Source organism: Callithrix jacchus, chromosome 4 (genome assembly GCF_049354715.1).
Source record: "Callithrix jacchus isolate 240 chromosome 4, calJac240_pri, whole genome shotgun sequence".
NCBI classification, from domain to species: domain Eukaryota; kingdom Metazoa; phylum Chordata; class Mammalia; order Primates; family Cebidae; genus Callithrix; species Callithrix jacchus.
In genome coordinates this window covers 43,449,230-43,477,143 of record NC_133505.1, presented here as the reverse complement: position 1 = coordinate 43,477,143, position 27,914 = coordinate 43,449,230, and the positions used below count along the sequence as shown (strand labels likewise).

At 47.8% G+C, this 27,914-nt stretch overlaps 1 protein-coding gene, 1 long non-coding RNA gene and 1 pseudogene across 4 annotated transcripts in view; 2 read left to right on the top strand and 1 right to left on the bottom strand.

Moving 5' to 3' along the window:
* SCUBE3 (signal peptide, CUB domain and EGF like domain containing 3) overlaps positions 1–9,718 on the bottom strand; it is a 40,318-nt gene extending 30,600 nt beyond the window's left edge. For both annotated transcript variants that reach the window (XM_003732646.6, XM_035295377.3), the window contains exon 1: positions 9,174–9,718. In XM_003732646.6, the coding sequence (XP_003732694.1) occupies positions 9,174–9,258 (85 nt within the window). In that variant the 5' untranslated portion in view covers positions 9,259–9,718. The remainder of the gene's footprint in view (positions 1–9,173) is intronic.
* On the top strand, positions 153–27,313 carry LOC144582126 (uncharacterized). Its single transcript, XR_013534182.1, has 2 exons — positions 153–290; positions 27,173–27,313. It is a non-coding gene; the product is annotated as an uncharacterized LOC144582126 (long non-coding RNA).
* LOC100399283 (actin-related protein 2/3 complex subunit 3 pseudogene) lies at positions 1,069–3,393 on the top strand (annotated as a pseudogene). Its single transcript, XR_013534180.1, has one exon. The product of XR_013534180.1 is annotated as an actin-related protein 2/3 complex subunit 3 pseudogene (transcript).
* Positions 27,314–27,914: the final 601 nt, after the last annotated feature.

Genomic DNA, 27,914 nt, shown 5'->3' with positions numbered 1-27,914 from the left:
TGAAGTGGGTGAGAGGCCAGTTGGGAACCCAAAAACTGCCCTCTGTAATTCTTTTTGAAGGTTAGAGAGACCTCATCTACCTACCTCATGCCATGCATTGGAACCAAAGTTGAAGTGGGGGAGAGTGGTGGCTGCAGAGATACCATAGGCAAGCCAGGACCTCCCTGCCTCGCCCTGTCCTGGAACAAAGGCACAGGTCTGTAACTACAGCAGCGTTCCCCAGCAGCATCTGGCATTTCTTCTGAATTTGCTTTAATGCCTAGCAGAGCACTCCATAAACTCTCCTAAATGTAAGTAGGAAGGGTATGATGGGGTAGGGGATATGAGGGTCAGAAGGTCAGACCAGAAAGGGTGGATTATTATAACATAAGCAGTCCTAAGATTCTGAGAATGGGCAGGTGTACCCTAAAAAAGGAAGCAGTGGGATTTCTGAGGACATACTTCATCTACTTCACAAGTTTGCCCAGGCCCAGCTCAGGAATAGTAACAAATAGAAATAAGTAGGGATGCCAGCTGTGGACAAGCAGACCCCTTAGGTAGAGTCCACCCCACCTTTCCATCACCAGAGTAATTACCTTATCACCCACAGGGGTGGTGGTAGTTGTGGGCAAATTTGGTGGGCTCAGAGGGACAGTCAGAAACAGCCTGTCTAGTGCCCTAATGTACCCACCCACATGGCTGTGACATTCTCGGCCCAGCCAGTCTAGCCCAGGATATATGGTGTGTGTACCGCACTCTGCTGTTTTCCTCTCCTTAAATGTCCTTGAGGACCCAGTTCAGATGCCTCTGCTGGGACACTCCCTGTGACACTACCAGCCTTCTCTGATCTACTCTTTCTCTTCACTCCTAAGACTTTTACTGTCAGGCTCTCTGGTCACCTGATCAATCCCAGGCCTGTGATACCTCATATGTTACCTTGTAGCATTATTTAACTTTTAATTCATGGGTATAATTTTCCTACTGAAGCTGTAAGCTCCTTGAGGCCATGGCTCCTAGAGCTTTGAAACCCATGCAGCAACTGGAATAGAGCTGAGCATTCATTCACTCACTCAATAAATAGTATTGAGCAGACCGGAAGCGCACCGCTGGAGCTAGATCCTGCTCCTCTGGGTTGAAACTCGGGCGCTGCTAAGATGCCGGCTTACCACTCTTCTCTCATGGATCCTGACACCAAACTCATTGGAAACATGGCACTGTTACCTATCAGAAGTCAATTCAAAGGACCTGCCCCCAGAGAGACAAAAGATACAGATATTGTGGGTGAAGCCATCTATTACTTCAAGGCCAATGTCTTCTTCAAGAACTATGAAATTAAGAATGAAGCTGATAGGACCTTGATATCTATAACTCTCTACATTTCTGAGTGTCTGAAGAAACTCCAAAAGTGCAATTCCAAAAGCCAAGGTGAGAAAGAAATGTATACATTGGGAATCACTAATTTTCCCATTCCTGGAGAGCCTGGTTTTCCACTTAATGCGATTTATGCCAAACCTGCAAACAAACAGGAAGATGAAGTGATGAGAGCCTATTTACAACAGCTAAGGCAAGAGACTGGACTGAGACTTTGTGAGAAAGTTTTCGACCCTCAGAATGATAAACCCAACAAGTGGTGGACTTGCTTTGTGAAGAGACAGTTCATGAACAAGAGTCTTTCAGGACCTGGACAGTAAAGGGAGCTCTGGCAGCCACCATCTCCAGATTCCTGGGCAGCATTTTCCAGCAAAATATCTTTTGCCTTTATTTCATAAAGTTTTATACAGAAGAGAGAGAGAAAAAAAATAGTATTGAGCACCTCCAACATGGGAAGCACTGTGCTAGGTGCTGGGGATTTGTCAGTGAACAAGTGATGAATTCTTTGTTGAAGGCACTTAGTAAATATATGTTAAACAGCTAGGCAAGTGGATGGAGAGATGGATGGCTTAGTGGTAAGTGGATTGGTCTATCTGTGGCCTCCCTTCTGCTCTACGTTACCTCAGAGAAAAATCTCACTTCTTTCCTATGATCCCACATCTGTTCTGGGTGGAGGAAAGTCCCAGGAAGTTTAGTCTTAAGTGAAGAGTAGGGAGAGAGGAAACTCAAAGAGGAGTAGTACTTACTTAAAGGCATCCATTTGATGTATGCTGGGGCCAGAAGAGACTGGGACCAATGAGTCACAGGGTCTCAGAGTCTTCAGACATCATGTGGGACTGCTATAGGGATCTTTTCAGAGCATCCCCATCAACAGATGTTCCCCAGCCTCTATGCTAACTAAACACCCAATGATGGGACGCCTGAAACAGGCATTCCACTGCTTGCCCCCGGTGAGTTCCCTCATTCTCATTTCTTAAGTTGCTACATCTAAGTAACATCCAAATTAGAGGCCGGGCATGGTGGCTCAAGCCTGTAATCCCAGCACATTGGGAGGCCGAGGCGGGTGGATCACGAGGTCAAGAGATCGAGACCATCCTGGTCAATATGGTGAAACCCCCGTCTCTATTAAAAATACAAAAAGTTAGCTGGGCATGGTGGCACGTGCCTGTAGTCCCAGCTACTCAGGAAGCTGAGGCAGGAGAATTGCCTGAACCCAGGAGGCGGAGGTTGTGGTGAGCCAAGATCGCGCCATTGCACTCCAGCCTGGGTAACAAGAGCAAAACTCCGTCTCAAAAACAAACAAACAAACAAAAAAAACCATCCAAAATAGAACCAGCCCAGGCTTGGGCTGTGATATCCTAACCTATAGCACATGCACACGTACCCACATGTGTGCATATCTACTTCCAGATCAAAATAGTAGCCAAGGAGATTGGCAGAGTTTGGAGTACCAGGCTGTCTTCCCAGTTTGGGACTGGCTGAGTCAATGTGACTTCAGCTAGAGCCTGGGCCCATTCTCAGTCTGGAAAAAGCTTATGCAAGGATGAGGGTGGCCTAGAAAAGTCCAGAAAACCACACAAATGACCACCTGTTGATTCCAAGGAGGAGACAGGGCACTTTCTCCTTTTAAAAAAAGTATCCTCTCCTCTCACTCAAGCTTAGCTTGCTCAGCTGAGTAGCCAGGAAAAGCTGTTGGTGTTTGGTGATTTGGAGGGGAGCGGGCTGAACCTCAGAACCTTGTCACTCTCTTGAGACCCTGATAAGTTTCTCTCTGATGTTCTGCCTTACCCCTAATCTAGCTCCTTGATCATTTGAATGTAACCCTAATTGGACAAGAATTTTCTCCCTTTCAGTATGGACAAAATCAACAACCCTGAGTCAGAGGCTTTTAGAGGATGGGTAGTGAAATGGGGGAAGAACAGAACATTGTGGAGTGAGGGGCAGGGAGGTAGCCAGTGGGCATGGGTAGATTCTGGTTTTGTGATTATTATTATTATCATCTCTTTAAATTAATTGCAAAAATAAACTCATTTTAGATTTGTATAATTTCATGAAGTGTACAGTTTTTTCACACAGGTTGGTTCACTTGGTCTTCAAACTGTTCTCTCTCATTGAACAGATGAGGAAACTGAAGCCCAGTGAGGTTATCTCAGGAAAGAGCAAACAGCTAGTGTAGAGCCAGGATACATATCTTCAAACTCCCAATCCAGTGCTCTCTCACTACCCACTGTCTTCTCTAAGCACTTGAGGGAGGAAATCCATGCCTTAGTCATTGTTGTACCTCCCCCAACTCCCACTCAGCACTTAGTTCAGCATGAAGCATGTATCCAGTACATAACCATGGAAATGGAAGGAGCTGAAATGTGGATGATCTGGGGAGGAAATCAGCAGTGGGAATGCTGATGCTCTGAGGCTTTGGGCATGGGAGCAGCACAAGAGAGCAGAGCCAAGTAGTGGGCAGGGAGGGTGCAGACACAGTTGCAAGAAGGAAAGGGTGGGTGGTGCAGCAGTGGGCAGGTGTTGCCTGCCCTTGGATTCATATGCTGGGGCCAAGCAGCTGGTTAGAAACAAAAACAAACACCAGGGATACAGGTTCCTGCTGTTAACAGCTTCAAACCGCCAGAGGAAAACTCCAAATAAATATAATTAGAAACTTGTAAAAATGTCCTCTCTGTAAACCTGCTCCCCAGGGTCTACCCTTCAAGCACTCCCCTTCCCCAGCCCTCCCCTCAGTTTCCACATATGCTGATACTCCCACCTTATGGAGGGATTCCTTAGATCTATTTCCTTATCCTGGATCTTCCCTCCAGCCCTGCAGCCCCTGCCCAAGTCCTTCTTCAGCTTGTCACTGTCAGTGACTAGACCTGAAGAAATCCAAACCCCACAGCTCTCTAGTGCTATGGTTATAGCCAGAGGGAAAACCATAGGTAAGAGCAAGGACCACTGTGCCCTATATAGGGGGTCATCATCCCATTTGTGCAGCAAAAGCACAGCATCCAATAGCAACTACAGAACAGTGCTTGATCTGCAGGATGACATGTCTAGGCTAGGGCAGAACACAGACAGCTAGTCTCAGAGACAGAAACATGCTAGGAGCTAGTCTTGGGGCCCAGCTCCACTTCCCAACTTTGTTGGATACACACATACACAAAAACACATGTGTTCTTCAGGGACTATTTCCAGAGGTAAATACCCACTTATGGACACAGTAAGAACTATCAGCTACTTGGGGCTCCAGGAAACTGGGGTGGGGGAAGAAAGAAAGAGTATCCAAGTGATCTAGTCTCATGCAGGCAGAAGTGGAGCAGTGTCCAGGGAGGAGAGGGCCTGAGATTTGGGTGAGTAACCTGTGGAGGCCCCATGTCAGGACTGAGGCTTGCCACAGCATCTTCAGCCTTCAGCAGGAAGGATTTCAATTAGATGTACATAATCTCAGAGCTGCAAGGAACTCTACTGATATCTTACAAGTGAAGAGAGGAATTTCATTGATCTCCTCAGAGGCTCAAATCCTTGGGCTCTGTATTTGTCTAAACCCACTGGCACCATATGCCTCTCTACCCCCAGTGCCACTTGAGGCTGACACTGGGTTGGCATGGGAATAGGAGAATAGCCAGTCCAATGTCCAGTGGCCAGTAGGGAGTCTCTGTCCCCTCTTAGCCCAGATGACTTAACTCCTGTACCCTCCAAACATCCCTGGGTTGACTGTTGTTTCGCTTCTATCCCCAAGGCCCAGCAGTTCTTCTGTTTCCAGACTCCAGTCTTCTAACTGAGCCTGAAGAAGCTGTCCCCAGGTCTGGGCCTCTTGCGGGCACTGCCAGCCTCAGAGCAGCGCCACAGTTTCCAGCCCTGACAGGGACTCTTTCTTATAAGTGGTCATGTACTAGGGATACAGGACGTCAAAGGAGGCCCACACCCTGACATTTGGGGACCAGAGCTGGGGGCAAGGACTGAATGGATTCAGGTAGCAAGCTCTTCCAGCTCCATCTTCTCAAAAAGTCTGAAGCCATTTGTTCCCTTTCCCTGTCCTCGGTTCAAGGCACTGGACCAAGCCATTCCACTTCTTTACTTCTCCAACTAAAACAAAACGCACATTGCCCCACTTCCTCTTTCCTCTCACCAGAGCACTGTGTGCGCGCGCACACACACACACACACCCCAAGTTATGCACACACATTCACACACCCCAGTGAATGCACACCTCACATTCCCAAACTCACACCCAGGGCTGGCTCCTTTTACAACAGGTCCCAGCTGCTCACATCTCAAACCAGTTCTCATGCTCTCAGATTCCTGAAAGTTTCAGAAAACAATCTCATTTGAGGGCTGCTGATGACTGTCTTCTTTCTCTGCCTGCAGTAATTCTGGCCTTAATGTCTTCTAGTCCCCTTTCTTTTATTCCACCCTGCAGAGACTCAAGGAGATGAGAAGGGGTTGAAAACAGGGAAAAGTCTCTGTAGCCTCCCACCCCCAGGCTTTCTCCACCTCTGAGACATGTCACCGAGAGAAGAGAGGTCAAAGGGATTCCTGAGGAATTTCTAAGCAGTCCACTCCCTTCTCCACTTTCTGAAAAAATGGGGGGTGGGCTTAAAGGGAACTGACTGACTAAAGATTAGGCTGTGAGTGGGGACTCTCCCTCCAGTGTGGCCTGGATGGGGCACAGGCAGTAGCCGGCTGCCCACGGGGCCACCCTTACCCGCTGACACGGTTATGGTTTTCATCTCATATTTTGGAGGGAGGGGCTAGGAGGAACAGTCCCCTCACTGTAAGAGCTGGCCACAGGGGCCCAGGGAAGCTGGGAGGAGAGGAAACAGCCACATTAAAGAGGAAGAGAACGGTGGGGGAAAGAAAGAGACACATATACCCAGACAGAGACCCAGAGAGACACACCGAGACAGAGAGACACTGTTTGCCACAACATGAACAGTCTTAGTCCCAGGTATGGTGTTACTTAGAAATTCTAAATGCATGACTTTATCAAAACTCTATCCCTAACAAGGAGAGAAAACTACCAGGTAAACTAAACGGCCAGCCTGGCTCTCCTGGAGCCAGCCCTGAGGACAAGTTTCCCTGGAGGCCTAGAGACCTTTTCATTCAGTTGTAACCTGAGCCCTATGCGAGGATTAGGTCTTTTTAACCACTGTGCCCCCCCCATACACACCCACCCCCCTACCAGCAAAGCAAATTAATGCTTTTAAGTTAACAATTATCTTGGTTATCCAGTCTGTCTACTTTAAAATATACAGACAAGCACTTGAAAAACACTCAAAACCCTGTCCCCTCATGCTCCCTCCCTCCCAGTCACACAGGCTTACCCACCCACTCTTCCACACGGTTCTCCCACTAAAACAGCAGTTTACCCTTAGTAACTACATTGCAAGAAACACAGACATCCAGCTATGTTGCCTCTGGGTGATTGTGGTGAACTTCTCATGTGTGTACACTTGCACACTCACCTTTACACTTAGGGCTCCCTTCCTTGTCTCCCTCCTTCCCAACTTCCACATGACTTTGGTTTTCCCATTTTGGGAATCTGTGATGAAAAGGGACAGAAACCCAGATATCCCCAGAGGTATAGTAACTCCATGCAAGATACTTGCCAAGGGTATTTGATTTTAAAGATCTGCTAGTGATTCATATAAAGCATGTGGCATTAAAGGCACACTTTGTGGCACTGCTGATAACCAGGAGGTATGTTTGAAGGCAAGACCTCCCTGATGCCCACAGACTCTGTCTATGGGTAAGGTGGTAAGGCTGCCCCACCTGGTTAGTACCAGTTCTTCCTGCAGGATCTGCCAGCAAATTTGTGTCCAGAGACATCCCTGTAACCCAGCAAACCTGCTATTAGGCAATCTCTGGCAGATGGGGTTTGTAGATTTCCTGAAGAGAAGAGTCAATGAAAGGCTTCCATTCTAGGCCAGGCTTAGGTATCAGAAAAGAAGGACGATGCCAAGCTAACTGCAGTCCAGTCACAGCAAGGGTGGTCTGTGAATGAAATAAGCTGGGGACAAAACTACTCTTCTATAAGTTCCTTGAGGGCAGGAGTCTCCACTCTGGCAGCATTTTCCTCCGTACCCAGCAGGGAGCCCAGTGAAAGTGGGAGCCCTGGAGTACCACGGAGGGATTCTGACTCCCATCCCTGAATGATGGGCTGATCTCCCATACTTGAGTGCCTTGGTTTGATGGCACCTGTCCCTTGGAGGGGTCTCCATCTGCCCCCAGGCCCCCCTGGAATACACTGCTTCTCCTTTGGTCCCCAGCCTCACTAGACCACTACAGACACTGGCTTCAACTTGGCCCTTATCTTGTCTCTAGATTACTTCATGAAATCTGTTCCTTCCTTCAGACTAAACTCCCTAGCTAATTCCATGTTATGAATAACTCAGCACACACTACAAAGGCCAGCTTTGTTTATGAAAACACAAATCCACAGTGAGGAGAGGGGTTGCTCCCAGGTTGGGGTGGCTGTCTGGAACCAGGACTGGTAAAGAGGCAGTCCAGGGTTGAAAGGTATAGGGATAGGGTCCAGTATTTGACAGCCGAGGGTCTCTAGTATTTCAGTTCTGTGAAAGGACAGGTTGGAGGGGGAAGAGGTTAGCTGAAGAGGCAATGTTCGAGGAGAGGAGAGTGGCACTGATACAGCACCTTCCTTTTCACAGAGCAGGAGCCCATCCCATACAACAGAGCAGCTTAAAAGCCAAGAGCTCAGGCTCTGGGACACAGTGACCTATGTCAGACACTTAGGCTTCCTCAACTCCCAAGTTCAACTTTCCTTCTGGTCCAGCCACCTCCTCACCCCAGCTGGCTTCAGGAGCCCCTGGGACAATAGGCAGAATCAGACCCTCCTGGGCAAAACCTTGCTAGGAGGAATTCTCTTTTTGTCCATATAAATCTCTTGTCTGTGAGGACACGATGGGGGAGGGGTATAGCAAGAGGTCAAATGGGAGGAGGAAACTGTCCTGAGAAAACTGTGGTACATCAGCCTAGTCGGTGTCTGCACAGCCTTGGGACCCGCCAGGGGTGGGGGCGGGAGGCCTCCCGGTCTCTCTCTTTAATTCCTAGAGGGATCTGTCAGAGCTCCCTAGCCTGGAATTCTACGTTGTTATTTTAATGCAATTCTGACCTGGATTTAAATGAAATTGGAAACCCGAGGCTTTAATAAATAAATATTATGATAAGAAATGAAAGCCCTGCAAGACGAAAGAGATTTCCCCCCAAAGAGGCAGAAACGCAACATTCCTGTCGGAGTCAGTCAGAGAAATTTTCTTCTCCTTTTCACCCCCTACCATTCGGTGAGAGATGAGTTGATTTTTCCATAAAAGATGCTATTTTTCTTCAACATTTTTCCACTGATAAGGCGTTAACTTAGAAATGTCTGTCTAACTTTGCATGCGGGTTGGGGGTAAGGGAAAGAAATATACCGCACAGCTGAAAAGTTTTCATTATTCCCTCAGTCTCTCCAGGCCACAGCGTAAGTTTCTGGCAATGTTTGAGAGAAGATAAGATTCTCAGACTTGGAAGGACAAGAAGTCTTTCGAAGATGCTGGGGGTAGATGAAGTCGGGCGGAATTCTGAGGCGCGTGGTCTCTTCTGCCCACTACCCCCAGAGCTTCTCACTCCTCTCTGCCGCCCCCAGCTCGTCTGGCTTTTCGCTCTGGGCGCAGCGCCCAGCCGTCGGGCCCCTGGCGGGGGAGTGCGGGTGCACAGAGCCGAGTCCTGACAGCAGCACGCTCCCCAGCACCTGCCCTGCCCCTCGGGAATCGCGCCTAGGCCCTGGGGCCCAGCGGCTGGGACAGCCCCCCGGCCGTGCGCCCCTCCTTCCTTACCTTGCGCGGCTTTGCTGTACTGGGCAGCGCGGGCGTGGACCAGCAGGACGAGCAGGCAGAGCCCGGGTACGCGCCCCGAGCCCATGGCTGGAGCTACGGGCGGCCCGGCCGCCGGGGCCGGTCTCGCGGCCCGGGGAGGGCGGAAGCCGGTTGGGTCCCAGCGCGCAGGAGGGGGAGGGGAGGGGGCGCCCCGCCGGGGCCAGGCCGGGGGCTCTGGCCGCGGAGCGCGGACCACGGCGCCCTCAGCGGGAGGCTCCCGATGCTACTGGCTACTCCTGGCCAGAAGTCGGGGAGAGCCAGGCGGAGAGTGCGACGAGGAGAGGGGCGCCCGGGGCGACTGACGGAGGGGAACCCCCGCCCTCTCCAAGCCCGGCTCTGCCAGCGGCGGCGGCGGGGCTGCTCTGTCTAATCCCACCCAATTCCCAGCTTCGCGGGGAGAGAGCTGCAGCCGGAGAGCGCGCAGAGCCCGGAGCGAGGGACCTGAGAAAGGGGTGGGGAAACGCAGCGCCAGAAACACGCCCTTTCTGCCTCTCTTTCTTCCTCTCGCTCTTTCTTGGTCTCTAAGGCTCTTTTTCTTCGCCTTTCTCCTCCTCCTCCTCTTTCTCCTCCTCTCCTCGCTCCTTTTCGTTTTCTTCCTCCTCCCCCTCCTCCTCCTCCACCACCTCCTTTTTCGTGCCCTTTTTTCTTTCAAATGGGGCCTCGGCGCGGCGGCCGCTCCCCCTGCGCGCCCGGGCGCGGCTGCCCCCTCCCCAGGCTGCAGGGCCGCAGCCTGCAGGAATTTACAATCCCGCGCTGGGGGAGCGGGCCCGGTCTCCATGGAGACGGCTTCCCCGGGAGCAGGGAGGTCAGGAGCAGACCGCGCACAATCAATGGATCAATGCAAGCCCCGCTCGGCTCCAGACCAAACGGCACCGGGCTCCGGCTCGTCCTCTCTCCCGGAGGAAAGAGTGGGGAAGCAAGAGTACGTCCCCAACGCTCTCATACGAGGAAAGCCGTGCGGCGCAGGTTTGCACGCACACCTCCACCGGAGACAAAGGGGGCGTGAGGTGTCGGGGAGGCTGGGGCAGACGTGGACACACGGGCACTCGGGCATATCCACCAACACAGCCTGACACGGGACACAGAACCTCGAAACACAGCGCCTCCGATACCAGGCTGAGTAACGCCCTCCCAACTTTTACACCTACGACACCCCCACTCTCAGGACTCAGACCCCATTCCTAGATCTGAGTCCACTTTGAGGACCAAGAAGAAAGTCACCTCCCCATGCTAAAACTGCCAGCTCCAGGGCAGACTCCCTTGCAGTTAAGGCCGTGGAGGTAAGCCCACCGAACCACCCTACCCATAGAGACATGGACTCACATACAGACACTTTCATGCGGTCAGCACAGGGGCGAAAGCTACCCGGCAGAATCATGTCTATGTGTCTAAACACGAAGACATAAGACAGGTTCAAGAGGCTCCTCCGAACCTGCAGCCCGCTTCAAGAGCTGGTCGTGACTGGTCCATTCTTAACCCTTCATCCCTCCAACTGAGGGAGAGCAGAGGAAAGAGAAAGGATATTTTAAAACTGGGGCAAACTGTGCAGAAGGAGCAATGTCCTCCAACCATGGAATCTGCCTCTTGACTGTTCACCCTCTTTGTATCTTCTTTCCTTCCATCATAAGGGAAGGAAGAAAGACCTCTTGAAAGGTTGTGAGGACTTTCTTGGAGTGTGAGGCTATATTCAGAATGAGACCAGACCAGGTCCAATTTTCTACAGGGAAGATGCTGCTAGGACCCAGACTAGCCTTACAGAGCCCTCAGGGTACCCAGGAGGAAGAGGCAATGACCAAGATACGTGATTCAGATCTGAAATCCTCAATATTGGCTGCCTGCATCAACTGGGGAAAGGGGTGGGCTTTGTTGGCAATGGTCCTGTCCACCAGGAGAAGAGCTGAGCCCTTCCTTTCCTAGGGATTGAGTAGAAAAGTAGGATGGAAACAGACTCAGACTTCTTTCCTGGGATGAAAATTACTTTTGAACAAGTCATATGTCAATGGGCCTCAGTTTCCTCAGAAAACAAGAGTTGGAAAGGGCAGTGCCCCAAGGAAGCCTGGGGGAGGAGGCCTGGAGAACCTTGCATAGCATCAGAGATGACTGTTGGGATGGGAGCACAAAGATCATGGGAATTATGTGGAGGCCACAGAAAGGCTGGGTCAGATGATCGAGGTCCCTCCCAGCCTTGTCACTCTAAGATGCCCTCCCTCCTTTATTCCACTGGCAAACCCCTCCCCTTGCAGCAGTTTTGCCTGCTGTCACCAATTATGTGTAGGGTTGGAGGACAAGTGTAAACTTGCCATCCTCTTTGCCCCAAACAACAGCATGGTTTCAAAAAAAGAGAAGGAATTGGAGGTTGCCAGATGGTTCCTGTGATCTCCATGGGGGCACAGAGAGAGAGCCGAGGAGCCCCCCAGGCTGAGAGGGGAGATGGCACTCTGCCTTGCTTTGCTCTGCCTCTGCCTTCTTTGGACACTAGTGTAGCTCCTCTGAGTCCCTGGGGGGATGGAGGGAGGCCCTTTACATCCTCCTTGAGGTGGCAAGGAGGATTCCGTAAGGGGGTTATGGGTTATTTGGGGCCTTCAGTTCAGGGTGATGTCCTGGCCCTCTGAGTATGGATATTGCCCTGGCTTTCAGGGAGGGAGGCTCGGGTGGATTGTTCCACCTAAGCCACTGTGTCTCTGGAAGATTGTTTTTGTTACCCTCTAGTTGCCTTTTATCTCATCCTACCAGTTTTCCTCTGATGATTTCCTCTTCTCTTGGACCAGCTGAGCTTCTCTACATCTCAGCAAAAAGAGGCAGTTCCCTGCTCTTCTCTCCCACTGCCACCCACCTAATCTGGTTCTAGAGTACTCTTAGCTCTTCAGAGGATTCTATAGGGTAGAAGCAGGGCTTATATCACCAGGACACTGTGAATTGGGGTGCTGGTCCAATTCACATTGCCTTCTGCCTTGTCCTCTTCTGCAGGTACTCAGTTGGACAGTAACTCAGAAAGATAACAGGGAAGGAATAACAAGATGGCTCTTGCAAGTGGTACTACAAACGCAGCAGCAGCAGCATATGCCATATCATAACCAGAAGCAGCACATGCTGTATCATAACCAGCAGGGACAATATGTCCAGTGGTCTCTGGGCCTCCCACACGCACTTCTAAGGTTGCAGTTTGTTTGGGGACTTCATTTTCCTTCGGGAATGCTTCTGACATTCATTTCATTCTACTTGCTCCTGAAAATATCTGGGGAGAAGACTGGACAGGGGTCGGGAGCCCATAGCTGATAGATCTTGATTCAGGCCCTCTTTAGGGATCCTTCTGCCAGTCCCCCACCACACTCAGAGGCTTCCCTTCCCCTGCCAGGTCTTCTATGAGCTTTGCTTTTTCTTTCTGCTCCTCAGCTTCCCCATATATAAGATGACTCCAGTGACCCTACCTTGACGGGCAGTGCCGTATAGTCTAACGGAGAGCACATATGAGCTTGAAGTTGATTGCTCTGAGGTCAATGTCAGGCCCTACTATTTCCTAGCCATCTATTTTTCTTGGTTAGTTATTTCACTTTTCTGAGCCTCAGCTTCTTCATCTGGAAAACAGATATGGTTATATGACCTCAAATGTATCCATTAGTGTCTGTGTGTGCTCTAAACAAACCTGCAATTCAAATCTCAGCTCTGTTACTTTCTACCTCTGTGACTTCAGGCAAGTTACTCAATCTCAGGGAGCTTCAGTTTTCTCATCTGACATAGGGAATAAAAACCTCATAGGGTTAGTGGTGTAAATTAAATGAGATAATATGTGGAAAACACCTGGCACATAGTAGGCATTCAATAGGTGGAGGCTATTGTTCTTTCCACTACTTCTCAGAAGAACAAAAGCCCAAGTATTTGGGGCCAAGCGCAGTGGCTCACATCTGTAATCCAAGCACTTTGGGAGGCCGAGGAGGGCAGATCACTTGAGGTCAGGAGTTCAAGACCAGCCTGGCCAACATGGTGAAACCTCATCTCTACTAAAAATACAAAAATTAGCCATGTGTGGTGGTGCTTGCCTGTAATCCCAGCTACTCAGGAGGCTAAGGCAGGAGAATCACTAGAACCTGGGAGATGGAGGTTGCAGTGAGTGGAGATTGTGCCACTGCTCTGACCTGTGTGACAGAGCAAGACTCTGTCAAAAAAAAAAAAGCCCAAGTGTTTGATAACAAAGGTATAATAGTGCCTGGTGGGAGGAAGCAGCCTTGTCCCAGATCAGGCTTTGATGCCACTGGGTATGAACACAGCCAACTGGGCTAGATTCTCACCAACCCCATCCGGTTCCTGTCTGTCATACATTCCTACTGAGAACGTTCCAAAAATTCCATGCATTCCAGCACACTACCCTTATCAGCAGCAATTATCCATTATGCAGTTAGAAGAATATTCACTTGCCAGCTAGGTAGCTCTGGAGTCTCTCCATCCCTACTGTCTTGCCCCTCCTTCTCTGCCTTAAGAAGACACCCTGAAACACAAATTAGAGCTCATAGCTATCGTTTACCGAGTGCTATCTATGTGCCAGGCACTGTACCAGGCATTCCATCATGAGCCTATAAGGCAGGAATTGTTATCCCCATTTTATTGGTGGGAAAACTGAGGCTCAGGTAGATTAACTTGCCCATGATGACAGACTAAGAAAGAACAAAGCCACGGCTTGGGCCCAGACCTGACTCTGAACTTGTATACCTCCTCAGCTGTCTACATTGCCTCCTCTGAATTCACAGAAACTTGATACACTTTTGCCACTCTTACACCCTAATCATTGACACAGGCTAAGGGTCATAGACCAGCATCTTCACACACAGGGCTCTGTACACATTTCCTTGCTCTGGAGAGTCATTAATAGAACTGCAGAAGACTTTAGCCATCATCTCTCTGATGATGGGAGGTAACATGGCTTGTCCAGAGTCACACAATATTTAAGAGACAAAGCTAGAAGCAAAATCTATGTCTCCCCTGACTTATGACTCCCAAATGAGAACTCCTTAGCCTGTATCCTCAGAGCTGCCAGTACCTACTTCTGGTTCTCACTCTTCCTCTTCCTGATGATTTGACCAGTCATCAGCCCTCCCATCCGGTGGTATAAGGTAGTTATATGCCCAGCTAAGCTGTCATATACCCTCTAGAGTGTACAAAAGAAATGGAAAACATGATCCTCACTGGAGGATACAACACCAATGTAAAGTTACACACCACCAGTATGCATCACACGGCAAATTCCCCAAATACCACATATTTTAGCAGGTAGGCAAGGGCTGCATATGAAAAACAGAATATTTGAATGAAGAATATCTGAGTGACATTGAAAGGGCCAGACAGAAAGTGCCATGTAAAGTCAGAGGAAACAGAAGTCAGTCATCCCAGATGATGGCAGCAGTTTTGCCTGCCATCCCAGAAGACTTCATAAATGAGGGGTGATTTGAGCTGAATCTTGATGACCCTTAAACAGAGTCATCCTAAGAAAGAAATGGACCAAAATAGGCCAGGCACGATGGCTCACACCTGTAATCCCAGCACTTTGGGAGGCTGAGGCAGGAGGATCACCTGAAGTCAGGAGTTCAAGACCAGCCTCGCAAATGGTGAAACCCTGTCTCTACTACAAATACAAAAATTAGGCGGCCATGGTGGCAGGCACCTGTAATCCCAGCTACTCAGAAGGCTAAGGCAGGAGAATTGCTTGAACCCGGCAGGTTGAGGTTGCAGTGAACTGAGATCATGCCATTGCATTCTAGCCTGGTGACAAGAATGAAATTCTGTCTAAAAAAAATGAAAAAAAAAAGGCAAAATTGTCACATAAACAAAAATCAGTAATTGACAGATGGAGAGGAAAAGAGACCAGTCAGAACACCAACAAAGAAATAGAAGGGAGGGAGGGAGAGGATCTTACTAGGCTGGTGGATAGGCTGACTCTGTCCTTGTTTTGCACTCCCTCAGGATGGTTGAGGAGTCATTTTGCCATACAGGCAGAGGCTTGGAAGTAACTCTCTCTCAAAATCTGTTCCAGCTCTGAGATTCTAGGAGTACCTTTTTCCCAGGCCCTTAGTGTTGGCTTTACAGAGGGGTCCACAGGCAGCCCTGCCAGGATATGGGGCAGAGGTAACCCAATCCAAGGGGCTTACACCTGTTCCAGCCTCTTTTCTGGACACATAGGCCACCTCCAGTTTAACTCCCTTGGCCTTTCACCCCAGTTTCCTCCCACCCCCACCTCTGCCCACCTCCACTCCTGAGTTACTTTACCACCTGCTTCCTTTCCACCTGCGCCCCAGCTGCTTCCCCGAAGGAAGCAAAAATCTCTACCTTGCCAATTGGCATCATCACCGATGTGTGGTTCCAGACCCCTGCACATCACAAGGCAAGTCTCCAACCACCCCAAGCCTACACCCTGTCCCGGTCCACACAGCTGCCTTCCCAAACTTGTTTATTTTCTGCCAACCCCAGCCCCCATGCTTCTCCAGTCAGCATCCTCAACTACTGTTTCTCCAAAAACCCAGGAGCCATCTGACCTGAGCCTCCTAGTCCCTGCCCACTTCTCTCTCCATTGATAAGAGAGGGGTCCCTCCTTTTGTCCAAGCCTAATACCATATACATGTACCAGGATCTCATCCCCTCTTGCCACTTCAGGGAGCTCGCTCTGTCAGTTATCCCCTATTTTGCCTAAATGCCTCATCTCAGCTCTTCTATAAACATAAAAAGATCTGCAGCATCCTATAGTAGCAACAGGAAAGTTCCCCAGACCCTACTGCCTCTCATCCTTCCAGACTCCCAACTTCTCTCCATGTCACTGCTTCCCTTTCACCCCTGGCCCTAGTGCATTCTGTCCCAGGCTCCCTCTGACACCCCTCCCCCAAAGTCTCCAGCGACTTCCACATCTTCATATCCGGGGCGGCTTGCCAGTCCTTATCTAGCCTGACCTCTCGGCCTCATCCAAAACCTCTGAACATTCTTCTTCCCCTTCTTGAAGTGTTTTCTTTTCCTGCATCTCCTGCTAGTTGCTTTCTCTCCACTGGCCTCTTACATGCTAGAGAGTTTGGGCTTCTGACCTGGCTTTTTTTTACTTCTCACTCTACATGACCTCCCTAGGGACTCTCTGAGGGTCAGCAAGGGTGATGGAAAGAACATTGGCTTTGTGGTCAGACAGTCCCAAGTTTAAATCCCAGCAACACCAATGGGTGAGCTTGGGCAAGTTTCTTCATCTCTTTGAGCTTCATCTTCCTCATCTGGAAAATAGGGAGGATAAACTTCTGACCTTGAAGGTTGTTGGAGTGTTACTGATGATGACTTATGTGTAAGGTCCCTCACAAAATAGGTGGACAGCACATAGTAGGGTATTATGGCTCCAGGCACCACCAGTATGCCAGTGACCACCAAATCTATATCCCTAACCTCGCTTTTCTCCTAACTCTAATTCCGTATGTTCAGTTTGCAGATCTATAGCTCTAGCTCCCTCCTCTCTTTCCTATCTAGTCCTATATTTCCATCTACGTATAGACACTTCCAATGGTATTTTTCAAAACCTCAAGCTGAACCTACTCATTCCTTGCAATGTTCTCCCCTGACCTGTTCTCTTCATGCAATCTTCATCTTGAGGTTAACAGCTTCATAACCCACTCAGTGGCCACATTTGGATTCCTCTGAGTTCTAAGGATAGTTCTCCTCCCCATCCCTCTTGCTGCTGCTACAGTTCAGGTACTTTCTGTATATCTATGGGCCACTCCCTGGAAGAGCTAAGTTTTAGCTGCTTGGCACAATGTACATGGTCTTCTGTGCCAGTCCTGAGCCTTTCTTTCCAATGACATTTCATGCTTGTCTTCTGACTTCATCATCACTACACCCTAGCTACACCATGCCTGGCACATACCATGTTCTTGTCAGCTGGAGAACTACTACTGCCCTGTAAAATCCTGTTTAGGGCTGGTGTAGTGGCTCATGTCTGAAATCCCAGTGTTTTGGGAGGCTAAGGCAGGAGGATGACTTGAAGCTAGAAGTTCAAGACCAGCTTGGGCAACATAATGAGACCCTGTCTCTACAAAAAAATTTAAAAAGTAGCCGAAATGGTGATGTGCACCTGTAGTCCTAGCTTCTCAGAGGCTGAGGTGGGAGAACTTCTTGAGCCCAGGAGTTGGAGGCTGCAGTGAGCTGTGATCTCACCACTGCACTCTAGCCTGGGCTACATAAAGAGACCCTGTTAAAAATAAAAATTAAAAGATCCAGCTTACATAGTACCTTGTTGGGAAAGTTTTTTTACTGCCCCAGGAGACTTGGAGCTCAGTAGTCCTTGAAATATATCCCAGTGATGGCCCTGGCCATATTGTATGGGAATGGTCTGTTTATCTTCTGCTAATTCAGTCAAACCCTTCAGGGAAAGACCCATTTGGGTTGCCACTGTATCCCCAGCTCTAAGCATATGCCTGGTAGATAGTTGTGTTCAGTGACTGTTTGTTGAATGGCTGAAAGAATGAAGGAAGGGTGAGTCTCACAAATCTCAGAGGAGAAGTGAAGCATTCCCTGATCTTGTCTCCCTGCCTCCCACCACTCTGAGGATGCTTCAGGTTTCCTGGAGGACATAGGACAGCAGAGGGTGTTGAATGAAAAGGCAATGTGGAAACCCCCACTGAAGAAAGACCATGGACACATAGGGAACCTAGAAGAGGACTCCTGCTAGAGACTTTCAGAATCTGGAAGACATACCTGGAACCTTCCAAGCCAGAGCTCAGGATATCCCCAAAGGTCTGAAGAACTGGGTAATGACAGCCTAGATAAAGCAGCCAGAGGCAGGAGACTGGGCAAAAAGCAGCCTGAGTTGTCAGAGGTCTGGGGCCAGAGCAGATGAAAGGGGTATATAGGCAGCTCTCATTTGAACTCTGGGAGGTACAGGAGGGGAGAGCCCTAGGTGAGGTCACTTGAAAGTCCCTGGGAGATTCTCTGCCACCTCAAAGATCTGACTGATGCTTAAAATTCCATTATTGGGGAGTCACTCCTCTGAGCTAAACCTTATGTTCTTTGGCCCCAAATACAAATATTCCTGTGAGAGAGGGTGATGGCCTTTGCCAGTTAAAACTTTAGTTATCAGTTGACACCCTGACAAATGTGTTGTGAGTGTCAGAGGAGGGGTTGTAGGAACACTCATAAGGAACTTTTGCTAAGAGGTGGCTTGGTTTCCCTCCCCCTCCCCTACTCTTTATGGCTGGCTGTCCTTTCCTAGATCCTCACTGTGTTCCCTCCTCAGAGGAAAAGATAGAGAGGTGGAGAAGGACAACTCCATCTACCAATACCACTCCTATGAATATCCTGGATCAAGGAAAGGATAGAGGGAAGTATTGGGGCAAAGTTCAAGGTATCCATGAACCAACTTCAAGTAGACCATAGAGCAAATTGCTGTAAAACAAAGCTCAGTTACCCAATAGCTTCTAACACATTTTCAGAGAAGGGCTCCCATTGGGCTGAAAATCATTCTAGGAGAAGCTGAAAACCTGCAGTAAGGAAGAATCCTCAGAATGTGTGCCAGCTATGTGCTTGTGCTGAGTGTTGATATCCTTACAAAATTTTGCCTCCTTTTTGCAGCAAGAGGCTTTCTTTTCTTTATGCCACGTCTCCTCTTCTGAGCCGACTTGGCAAAGCTAAAGGATATCACAGTCAGGCTGAGATTCCTTGGTGCCCTGCTCCGGTCCTGCAAAATCTAGTCTGTAGGAAGCTGCAGTATGCTGGAGAAGAATGGGCTCTTCCCTGGGGCCCTGACCCGGACTCAGCGATGTTCCACCTCTTGATCAGCGTAAGGGCTACTGAGGAGGGGGAGGAACTCATTCTTTTTTTTGAGACAGAGTGTCACTCTTGTTGCCCAGGCTGGGGTGCAATAGTGCGATCTCCACTCACTGTAACCACTGCCTCCTGGCTTCAAGCAATTCTCCTGCAACCTCTGCCTTCTGGGTTCAAGCGATTCTCCTGCCTCAGCCTCCTGAGTAGCTTGGATTACAGGCATGCCCCACCACACCCAGCTAATTTTGTGTTTTTAGTAGAGACAGGGTTTCTTCATGTTGGCCAGGCTGGTCTCGAACTCCCGACCTCAGGTTATCCACCTGCCTCGGCTTCCCAAAGTGCTGGGAATACAGGTGTGAGCCACCGCACCCAGCCAGAGAGGAACTCGTTCTAATTCCTCTTCTGCCTTCACCCTGTGTCTCCAGCAGTTCCCAGTCCAATGCTGCTGGGATTGAGAAAGTTTAGTGGCTTCGCATTACCCAAGGTGTAATGCCAACCTTCACCAGTAGGTGCCGCCATCTAACATACCATCCTTCATCCCTTGGTGAATTACTGAAGCCAGACCTCTGGGAGTCTACTCAGGGAAGCCACTGCCTCAAACAAATTTGCAAATAAAATTATTATATATGAAATAGACCCACATTGGTGAAGTTAAGATTTGAAATTAATTGTATGTGTATTTCTTTATAACCACAGACTCATGTTTGACCTTTATTGTGCACTTACTATATACCAGGGACTTAAAGAATGCGAGGATTCAAAATGACATGGTTTCTCCTTTTAAGTTTATAATTTGGTAAGATAAATTCACATCTAAATAATTGGAATAGAAGGCAGAATGTGGTAAATGTCAAAATATGGAGGTGCCAATGTAAAATTCTAATGAGGGCATAAAGAGCACAGATTAATTCTAGCTGGAAGCGGGAGGCCAACTCAGTGGAGGAGGAAAGGGTTTAAAGCTGACCTCAAAGAATATATAGAATTCTCATACATGGAGTTGGGTGAAGAGATTGTGGGCTTTCCAGGTGACAGGAACAACGTGAGCAAACACTTAGAGAGGAGAATGTCTTCACAGAATTAATAATGTGGTTCAATCAGAGACAAGTATTTCAGAGAGTGTGGAGGAAGATCTGAAGGGTGGGATGGGAACAGACAATGAAGAGCCTGTTTCCATCAGATGCCGAGTGGCTGACAGTGTTGCATAGGCTCCAGGAACCCGACGACTTTACAGCAAAGTAGCAGCGTGGCGGGCTTGCAGCATGAATTGGCTTTAATGTGTGCAGCAGGATTTCTTCAATGTGTTAATTTTTAGTGAATTTATTTCATCATGGATGCAGGAAGAAACAGAAAAAGGGGGAAAAGACATAAAAAGAAGTGACGGAGGGGGGGAAATAATGGATAGAAAGAAAAGAGAGATGGAGAAGGAAGAGAGAGAAAGGAGGCAGCTCAGGAGGAGGCAAGGCAGACCCTGAACGGTTCAGGGGCTGAGCTCAAAGAGCTGCTTGGGCTTTTCCAGGCAAATGCCCTCTGGCTTCTTGCCCTGGCCAACCACAGAGGACAATGTGAGGCAAGTTTGTGTGGTGGTGTGTTTTCTGCTGGCCCTGTTTGTTTTTTGTTTTCTGGTGTTGCATGGTTCTGGGGTGGAGGAAGAGGAGGACAGGGTTGTGGCTGGTATTGACAATGGTCCTTGGGCCGGGCTCTGGGCTGCTGGGATCCTTTAGTGGGAGCTTGTGGGCACTGAGGCTGAACTTTTGATGTCCCTAGGAGGGGGCCTCTTTGTGGGTGCCCAGAGCCAGGTGGCCTGCCCAAGCCTGGAGATGGTTTGCCCTACTCTTTGTCTCTGTCTTTCCCCACCCTGGCAAGAAAGAATTAGTCCTTGAGGCCTGGGCTCCTTGCCTGTGTAGCCAGGATGTCATGCTGGGCTGGGGAGCCCGTGGGGGTGGCAAGGGCAGCCGCTTCCAGATCGGAGCTGGGAAACACAGGGGGAGTTGTGAGAGCCAGCTTGCTCCCCACCCCCGATGATGAGTCTGGCTTTCTCTCCTGTCTCACAACCCTTGGAAGCCAACCTAACAAGCTCTATTAAAGTTAATGAAACGCAATGATTCCTCTGTTTGCTCGGTTACAACTCTTTAACGAGTTGCTCTTGCTTGCTCGGCTCTCACAGAGGAATTCATTTGAGTAGCCAGGGCTTGGCCTTTGTCTCCCTAATTTTTATTGGCCCATTAACAAGATCAGATACTTTGGCTGACCGGGAATATCTAGTACCCAGGTCCCAACAAACCCCACTGGGTGGAGTTTCAGGCGACCTTTTGAGTCTAAATTAGCCTAAAAACATGCCGTCGCCCTTCCTCCTTCTGTTGCTTCCCTATATCCAAACTCAGTTTTATATGTAGGTACAGTAGGAGTATGCAGAGATTTCAGAAGTTAGGAGATGCTTTCCCAGCCTCTTTAGAATGTATCTCAACCCACTCATTTAGAGAAGTTCCCCAGTAAGAGTTCCAGCTCCTTTGGTTTAAGGGCTTTCCTCCTCCATTTAAATGGAAATATACTGAACCTTGTTAGTCATTTATACCTTGATGTGAATTAGTTCATGTTGTCACTTTAAGGGGATTTGGGAGTCTCCTAAATTGTATACAAACTTTAGTTCACAGTATTCATTTTTTCAGAGAGAGGTTTTCTATAGCTTTCTTCAAAACTCCTGTAACTGCCCCCGACACACACACATATACACACTCACACTCTCTCTCTCCCTCTCTCTCTCTCTCAAAAAGTTAACAGCCTCTATGTTAGTAGAAGAAGAGTGGGCCATAACTGGGGCACAGAAGACAAACTCTCTTACCCTCACCATCTGCTTGGCCAGTCCTGCCTCTAAGGAGAGACCTTCCCCTCCTCCTTGAGTTCCTTATCCACAGACCTCCCATTGTCACCACAGCTCAATCATGTGCTTCCCAAATCTTAAAACCAAACTCAAGCTGGTGGGGAGGGGTCAAGAGGAGAGCCCTTGAACTCTATGTTGATTTACATGCCGAGGCTGTAAATGATAGGTTTACATGCTGGTGTAAATATTCATAAACTCGCAGTAAGTGCAGGGCATCACATGCTTTCAGTGTCCAGATCCTCTGCAGCCCATACAGACCTCGTGTTCTCAAGGTCGGGGAGGAGGAGGAGAGCGCCAAGCTGGCAGCAGCTAGCATGACAGGGGCTGACTGTGACTATGGAGGAAAATAGCGTGCTTGGAGTTGGTCTCTAAACTCTCATCTGCAGGGTTTCGAGCAGGTGGCTTCTGCACAGTGGTGCCTTGGCATGACTTGCCCTACTGCTCAGCCTGACTGTTCTTTCCGGTTATAGCATTGTCTCCAGAAGGTCCCAGTTAAAATACAAAGGGGCTTCTTGGAGGGTGGATTGGCTGGCTGGCTGTCACTCAACAGAAAGCAGAGACCCCACACCAGGGAGGTTAAGGTTTGGGAGAAAGGTTCAGGTGGGTCAATACTGCAGCTATATGAAGTTGATTTAAATAGCTTTCCAGGTGCTCTCCCTAATTCCACACTTGGGGGCTGAGAATCTGTCCTTCTTATGGCTGCCAGAGTCAGTTTAAAGCTGGGCCTTACAACCTCAGCATGAGTGACATTTACTGGGGAGACATCCTATGCATTGTAGGATATTTAGCAGCATCCCTGGCCTCTACCCACTAGGTGCCAGCAGCACTCCCTCCCCTAGTTGCAACAGCCAAAAATGTCTCCAGACATTGACAAATGTCCCTTGGAGGAGGGGCGTGAAAACATCTCCCTATCTCCTCTTCCCGCTGCCACACTGAGAATCTCCATTGTAAAGTATAAGTCAGCCCATGTTACTCCCTGGTCAAAAATCCTACCATGTCTTCTCATTGTTCTGAGCATGAAATCCAGCTGTTTGGCATGGCCTTCAAGGCCCTGTATAATCCAGCCTTGCCTTCCTTTCCTACCCCACATGTGCGCCTCTGCTGTCATCCACCATCACCCTTTAGCCACACAACCCTTTTTGACATACCTAGATAAGCCAAGCTCTTTCTTGGACAGGGTGGAAGATGGACAGATATGGGCAGATTTGGAGTAAGTTTCAGTGGCCCTAATTTCTTTAGATTTTACTGGAGGCCCACTTCTCTCTCTCTCTCTTTCTTTCTCTCTTTTTCTTTCTTTCTTTCTTTTTCTTTCTCTCTTTTCCTCTCTCTCTCTCTTTCTCTTTCTTTCTTTTGATGGAGTTTCGCTCTTGTCACCCAGGCTGGAGTACCATGGTGTGATCTTGGCTCACTCCAACCCCCGCCTCCTGGGTTCAAGCAATTCTCCTGCCTCAGCCTCCCGAGTAGCTGGGATTACAGGTGTGCCACCACACCCAGCTAATTTTTGTATTTTTTTAGTAGAGACAGGGTTTTACCATGTAGGCCAGGCTGGTTCTGAACTCCTGACCTCAGATAATCCACTCACCTTGGCCTCTCAAAATGCTGGGATTACAGATGTGAGCCACCGTGCCCAGCCCACAGAGGCCTTTTCATATAAACTTATGGCAACTTGTAAATATTTGATTTACTGAATTATTTATTTTTGTTTTTCCCTTCTCCCCAACTAGAATGTAAGCTCCATTAGACCAGGGACCATGTCTGGCTTGTTCACTATTGTGTCCTCATCATCTCCCATACTGCCTGCCATACAGTAGGTCCTCAGTGATTACCTGTGGAATGAATGAATAAGGGTGGCAGGAGTTCAGAGAGGGACTTTTCTGGAAGGTTTAGGGAAGGTGTCATGGGCATGCTGAGGCTTGAAACTTGGGTAGGAAGCGGGGAGGGTAATCTACGACAGTTAGGGGATGGCAGAAGCAAGGGCCTAAAGAATTTCACAGTGGCCAAAACGTACTGCAATTAACAGGCAGCAGAACTTGTCATGGGGCAAAAGGACAAGTCTGGTGTGAATATGATTCTCAGTCTAAGTGGATCCAAGGGAGTGAAGTAGTTGAGTCCCCTAACTACTTGTTAGGGGAGGGAAATCAGTTAGGTTAGAGCCTAGCAAAACCAGGGCCAAACCAGGGAGGGATTGATTGCTGAGCCTGCAGTGCAGAATTGTCTGAGCCACAGAAAGATGATGATTATTCCTCCCCTGGTATCTGATGTTGGTGACCTTGACGTCTCTGAACCCCTCGGATCCCCAGAACCAGCTCTGTGATCATAAGTGAAGTCTAGGGACTGACCAGACACATGAGCCTAGATCTGTGCAAAGAGCCCCATGACCCAAATGGAAGAGGTCCAGGGCCTGGTTCCATCTTCCCTCCCTCTCTTGATGTGTGGCCTTGCTCAAGGCATTGGATTGCAGTGGACCTCCATGTCCTTCTTTTGGAAAACAGAGTTAACAATACCTGCCCCATTCAGAGGAGAAATGAGGTCATGTTTGTGCAACATTGTGAGCTCACTGGAGACAATGAGTGTATTCTTCTTACCAGTAACAATAATAATCATTACTGCAAATCTAACCAGTAAATATATCTCCTCAAAGCTGGAGTTGGCCCCTCAGTAGGATAGCAATTAAAGTTTTTTAAAAAAATCTCTAGGTGGGGGAATTTTCTGGCTGCATTTTGATCTCTGGGGTTGATATCATTGTGGGAGGGAGAGAGGCCTGCAGCAATCATTCTTCTCAGTTCCATTCAATTGTACTTTTTTACCTCTCTTGTCCTTGAGTTCTCCCCAGTGGGTTTTGTGATTTCTCATCCTCCTTCAGTCCTAAAGGAAAGAAGCCCCTAAACTCCCCATCTCCATATTCACCCACTGTCCCATTCACTCACATAGTGACCTGGCTGCTGGAGATCCTGGGCATTCGAGCATTGGCCACAAACAAAGTGGTCTGTCTCGAGTACTTGATACTCTTTCCTGCTCATCCCACTTAGTGAGCCAGTGATTCCCAAGCTGAGCTGTGCATTCAGAGCCCCTAGAAGTGGGTCCATGGATTCTCAGGTGATTCTAATTTAGCCAGCCCAGCACCTGTCTGAATTTGAGAATTGCAAGGTTTTCAATCATTGGTTGTAAAATGTGTGTATAAGGAACAGAGTGATGCTTATACAAAGGCATTGTTGCAGTTTGGGTCAAGCTGGCAAAAGACCCTCTCTCCTGCCACAATCCACAAAATGACAGAAAAACTATTGGAACAAATAAAATAGTAAATTCAATATCATGTGATGAAACAGGAATTATCAGCAGATCAGAAATGTTGGATCTCCGAGAGATAAAGATAAACAACATCAAAACTATAAAGAGGTGGAGAGCGGTGGTTCATACCTGTAATCCTAGCACTTTGGGAGGCTGAGGTGGGTGGATCACTTGAGGTCAGGAGTTCAAGACCAACCTGGCAAACATGGCGAAACTCCATCTCTACTAAAAATACAAAAATAAAAAAATGAGCTGAGCATGGTGGTGTGCGCCTGTAATCCCAGCTACTCAGGAGACTGAGGCAGAAGAATCACTTGAACCTGCAAGGCAGAGGTTGCAGTTAGCTGAGATCATGCCACTGGACTCCAGCCTGGGTGACAGAGGAAGATTCTGTCTCAGAAAAAAAAAAGAAAAAAAGCTGTTAAAAAAATAAAACTGGCAGGGTACAGTGGCTCACGCCTGTAATCCCAACACTTTGGGAGGCCAAGGCAGGCAGATCATTTGAGGTCAGGAGTTTGAGACCAGCCTGGCCAACACGGTAAAATCCAGTCTCTACTAAAAATTCAAAAATTAGGTGGTGGGTGCCTGTATTCCTAGCTACTCAGGAGGCTGAGGCAGGAGAATCTCTTGAACCCAGGAGGCGGAGGTTGCAGTGAGCCAAAATCATGCCATTGCACTCCAGCCCAGGCAACAGAGCAAGACTGTCTAAAAGAGCAAGACTGTCTAAAAAAAGAAAAAGAAAAAACTGAAGGAAACCACAGCTAAAACATGCAGGAGAAGACTGCTATGGAAAAAAAGAGCGGTTTGGGGGACTTCAAGCCTGAGACAACAGACTCAAAGGAACCAGTGGAAGTCCCAGGGGTATTCCTGAACACCAGTGTTCAACAGCTAGCAGCAGTGGATTTGCCCCAAGGTGCTGGCCTAGAGAGGTGAGCAGTACTCCAAGTAGCTACTGACACTCTGGGAAAGGAATAGGGACCCTTCAGCCAAGAGAAAGGCTGACAGCAGGCCACTTACCATTCTCCCACACCCAGTAGCAGAGACACGCTACAATGAACAGAAAGCTGGCAAATTAAGAAAGAGTAGAATATCAGTAATCACCAGAAATTTCATGAAAAATATAACCATGAAAGGGAGTAGCTCTAAGCCAATACTGCCCTTAGAAGTTTCTATAATAATGGAAATGTTCTATATTTGAGCTGTCCAGTATGTAGCCACATACCACATGTGGCTGTTGAGCAACTGAAGTGTGGCTTCTGCAACTGAGGAACTGAATTTTTAATTTAATTTAGTTTTAATTAAATTTAAGCAGCAAGGCTCTACTGTATTGGATAGCATAGCTCTAAACTTAACATATGGAAGAGTTAATACCCAAAGTAATAGAGATAATAGAGCAAATAAAAACAGACACCAATTTAGTTGATGTATAATTATTATCTTCAGGAGATGCAAAATAATATTAAAGCCATTTAAAAGAATCAACCAGGAGTCTGAGAAATTTAAAAATCGGTAATTGAAATTCAAAACTCAGTAGATGGTCTAGATAGGTTTCATGATCTGGTTATCAGGAAGACCGACCTGAGAAAGTCTCCTTAAGCACAGTAAAAAAGATAAAATGAAAGTCTGAGAGAGAAAAATTCAGAACCATCTGTGGGATAGGCATTACAGAAAGCTAGAGATTCAGAGAATAGAAGAGGGAAAATAATTAAAGAACTAACAAAATAAAATTTCCCAATTGCTGAGGGAAGAAATTAATCATTAGCTTGGCCTTTCCCAGGAAAAAAGACTCACACCTACAGATATTGTAGTAAAACTTTATAACAATAAAAATAAAGGAAAAAAAGCTTAGAAGCTTCTGGAGAGAAAAAAGCAGGTCTTCAATAGAATAATATTAAATTGGCATCAGACTGGATGTTAAAAGACAATGAAATATTATCTCCAAGGTTCTGAAGGCAAATGAAGTATTCAAGTGGGAGAGGAAAATTAAGATTTTTTTTTTACTTAAAAAAAAATTTTTTTACAGGAAGAAACTTTGTCACCCTCGTATTACTTAAAGAATGTCCAGAGGAGGTGCTTCAATAGAAAAATAGTGAATTCAAGAAAGAGGAAGACGTGGGATGCCGAAACTGTGGTGAACAAAGAACCTAATAAAACTTTTAGCGAAGTCTGAGTAATTATTGAGGCATAATGTAAACATTTTAAAAATAACAATTTGGAGCAATAATCTACCCAAATGATCTCAACTTGGGAGGTGGCAGGTTGGGGAGGAGGAGGAAAGTTAAATAATGCTAAGGGAGAAAAAATTCCTGCCTGATCAGCTCTAGATATTGATAGAAAACCAGAAATTAAAGAATATAGGATTCATCTGCCTTGTAGGGTATGGAAGAAAAAAAATAGGATTCAAATTTAAAGGTAATCAACAGAAGATGGAGAATTGGAAAATCAACTGCCAGGTCGATAGAGTGAATTAAAAAGATGGGGAAGGGGGTAAAGAAAACTTGATCAATCTAACAAAAAGCAGGGAAAGAGGAAAAAGATAAGAAGAAAACAAGGTAAAGAGGAAGCATAAAATAAAATGACAGGGTAAGTCTAAAAATATCATTAATAATACATGAGAAAAGAGAAAATTTCCCATTAAAGGGCAAAATCCTTCTATACATACGCTGTTTATACAGATGTATTGAAATTGACAAGAACATTTTGAATACGAACAGATGGGGGAAATATATTAAGCAAATGATAACAGAAAAGAAATATATTAGTAT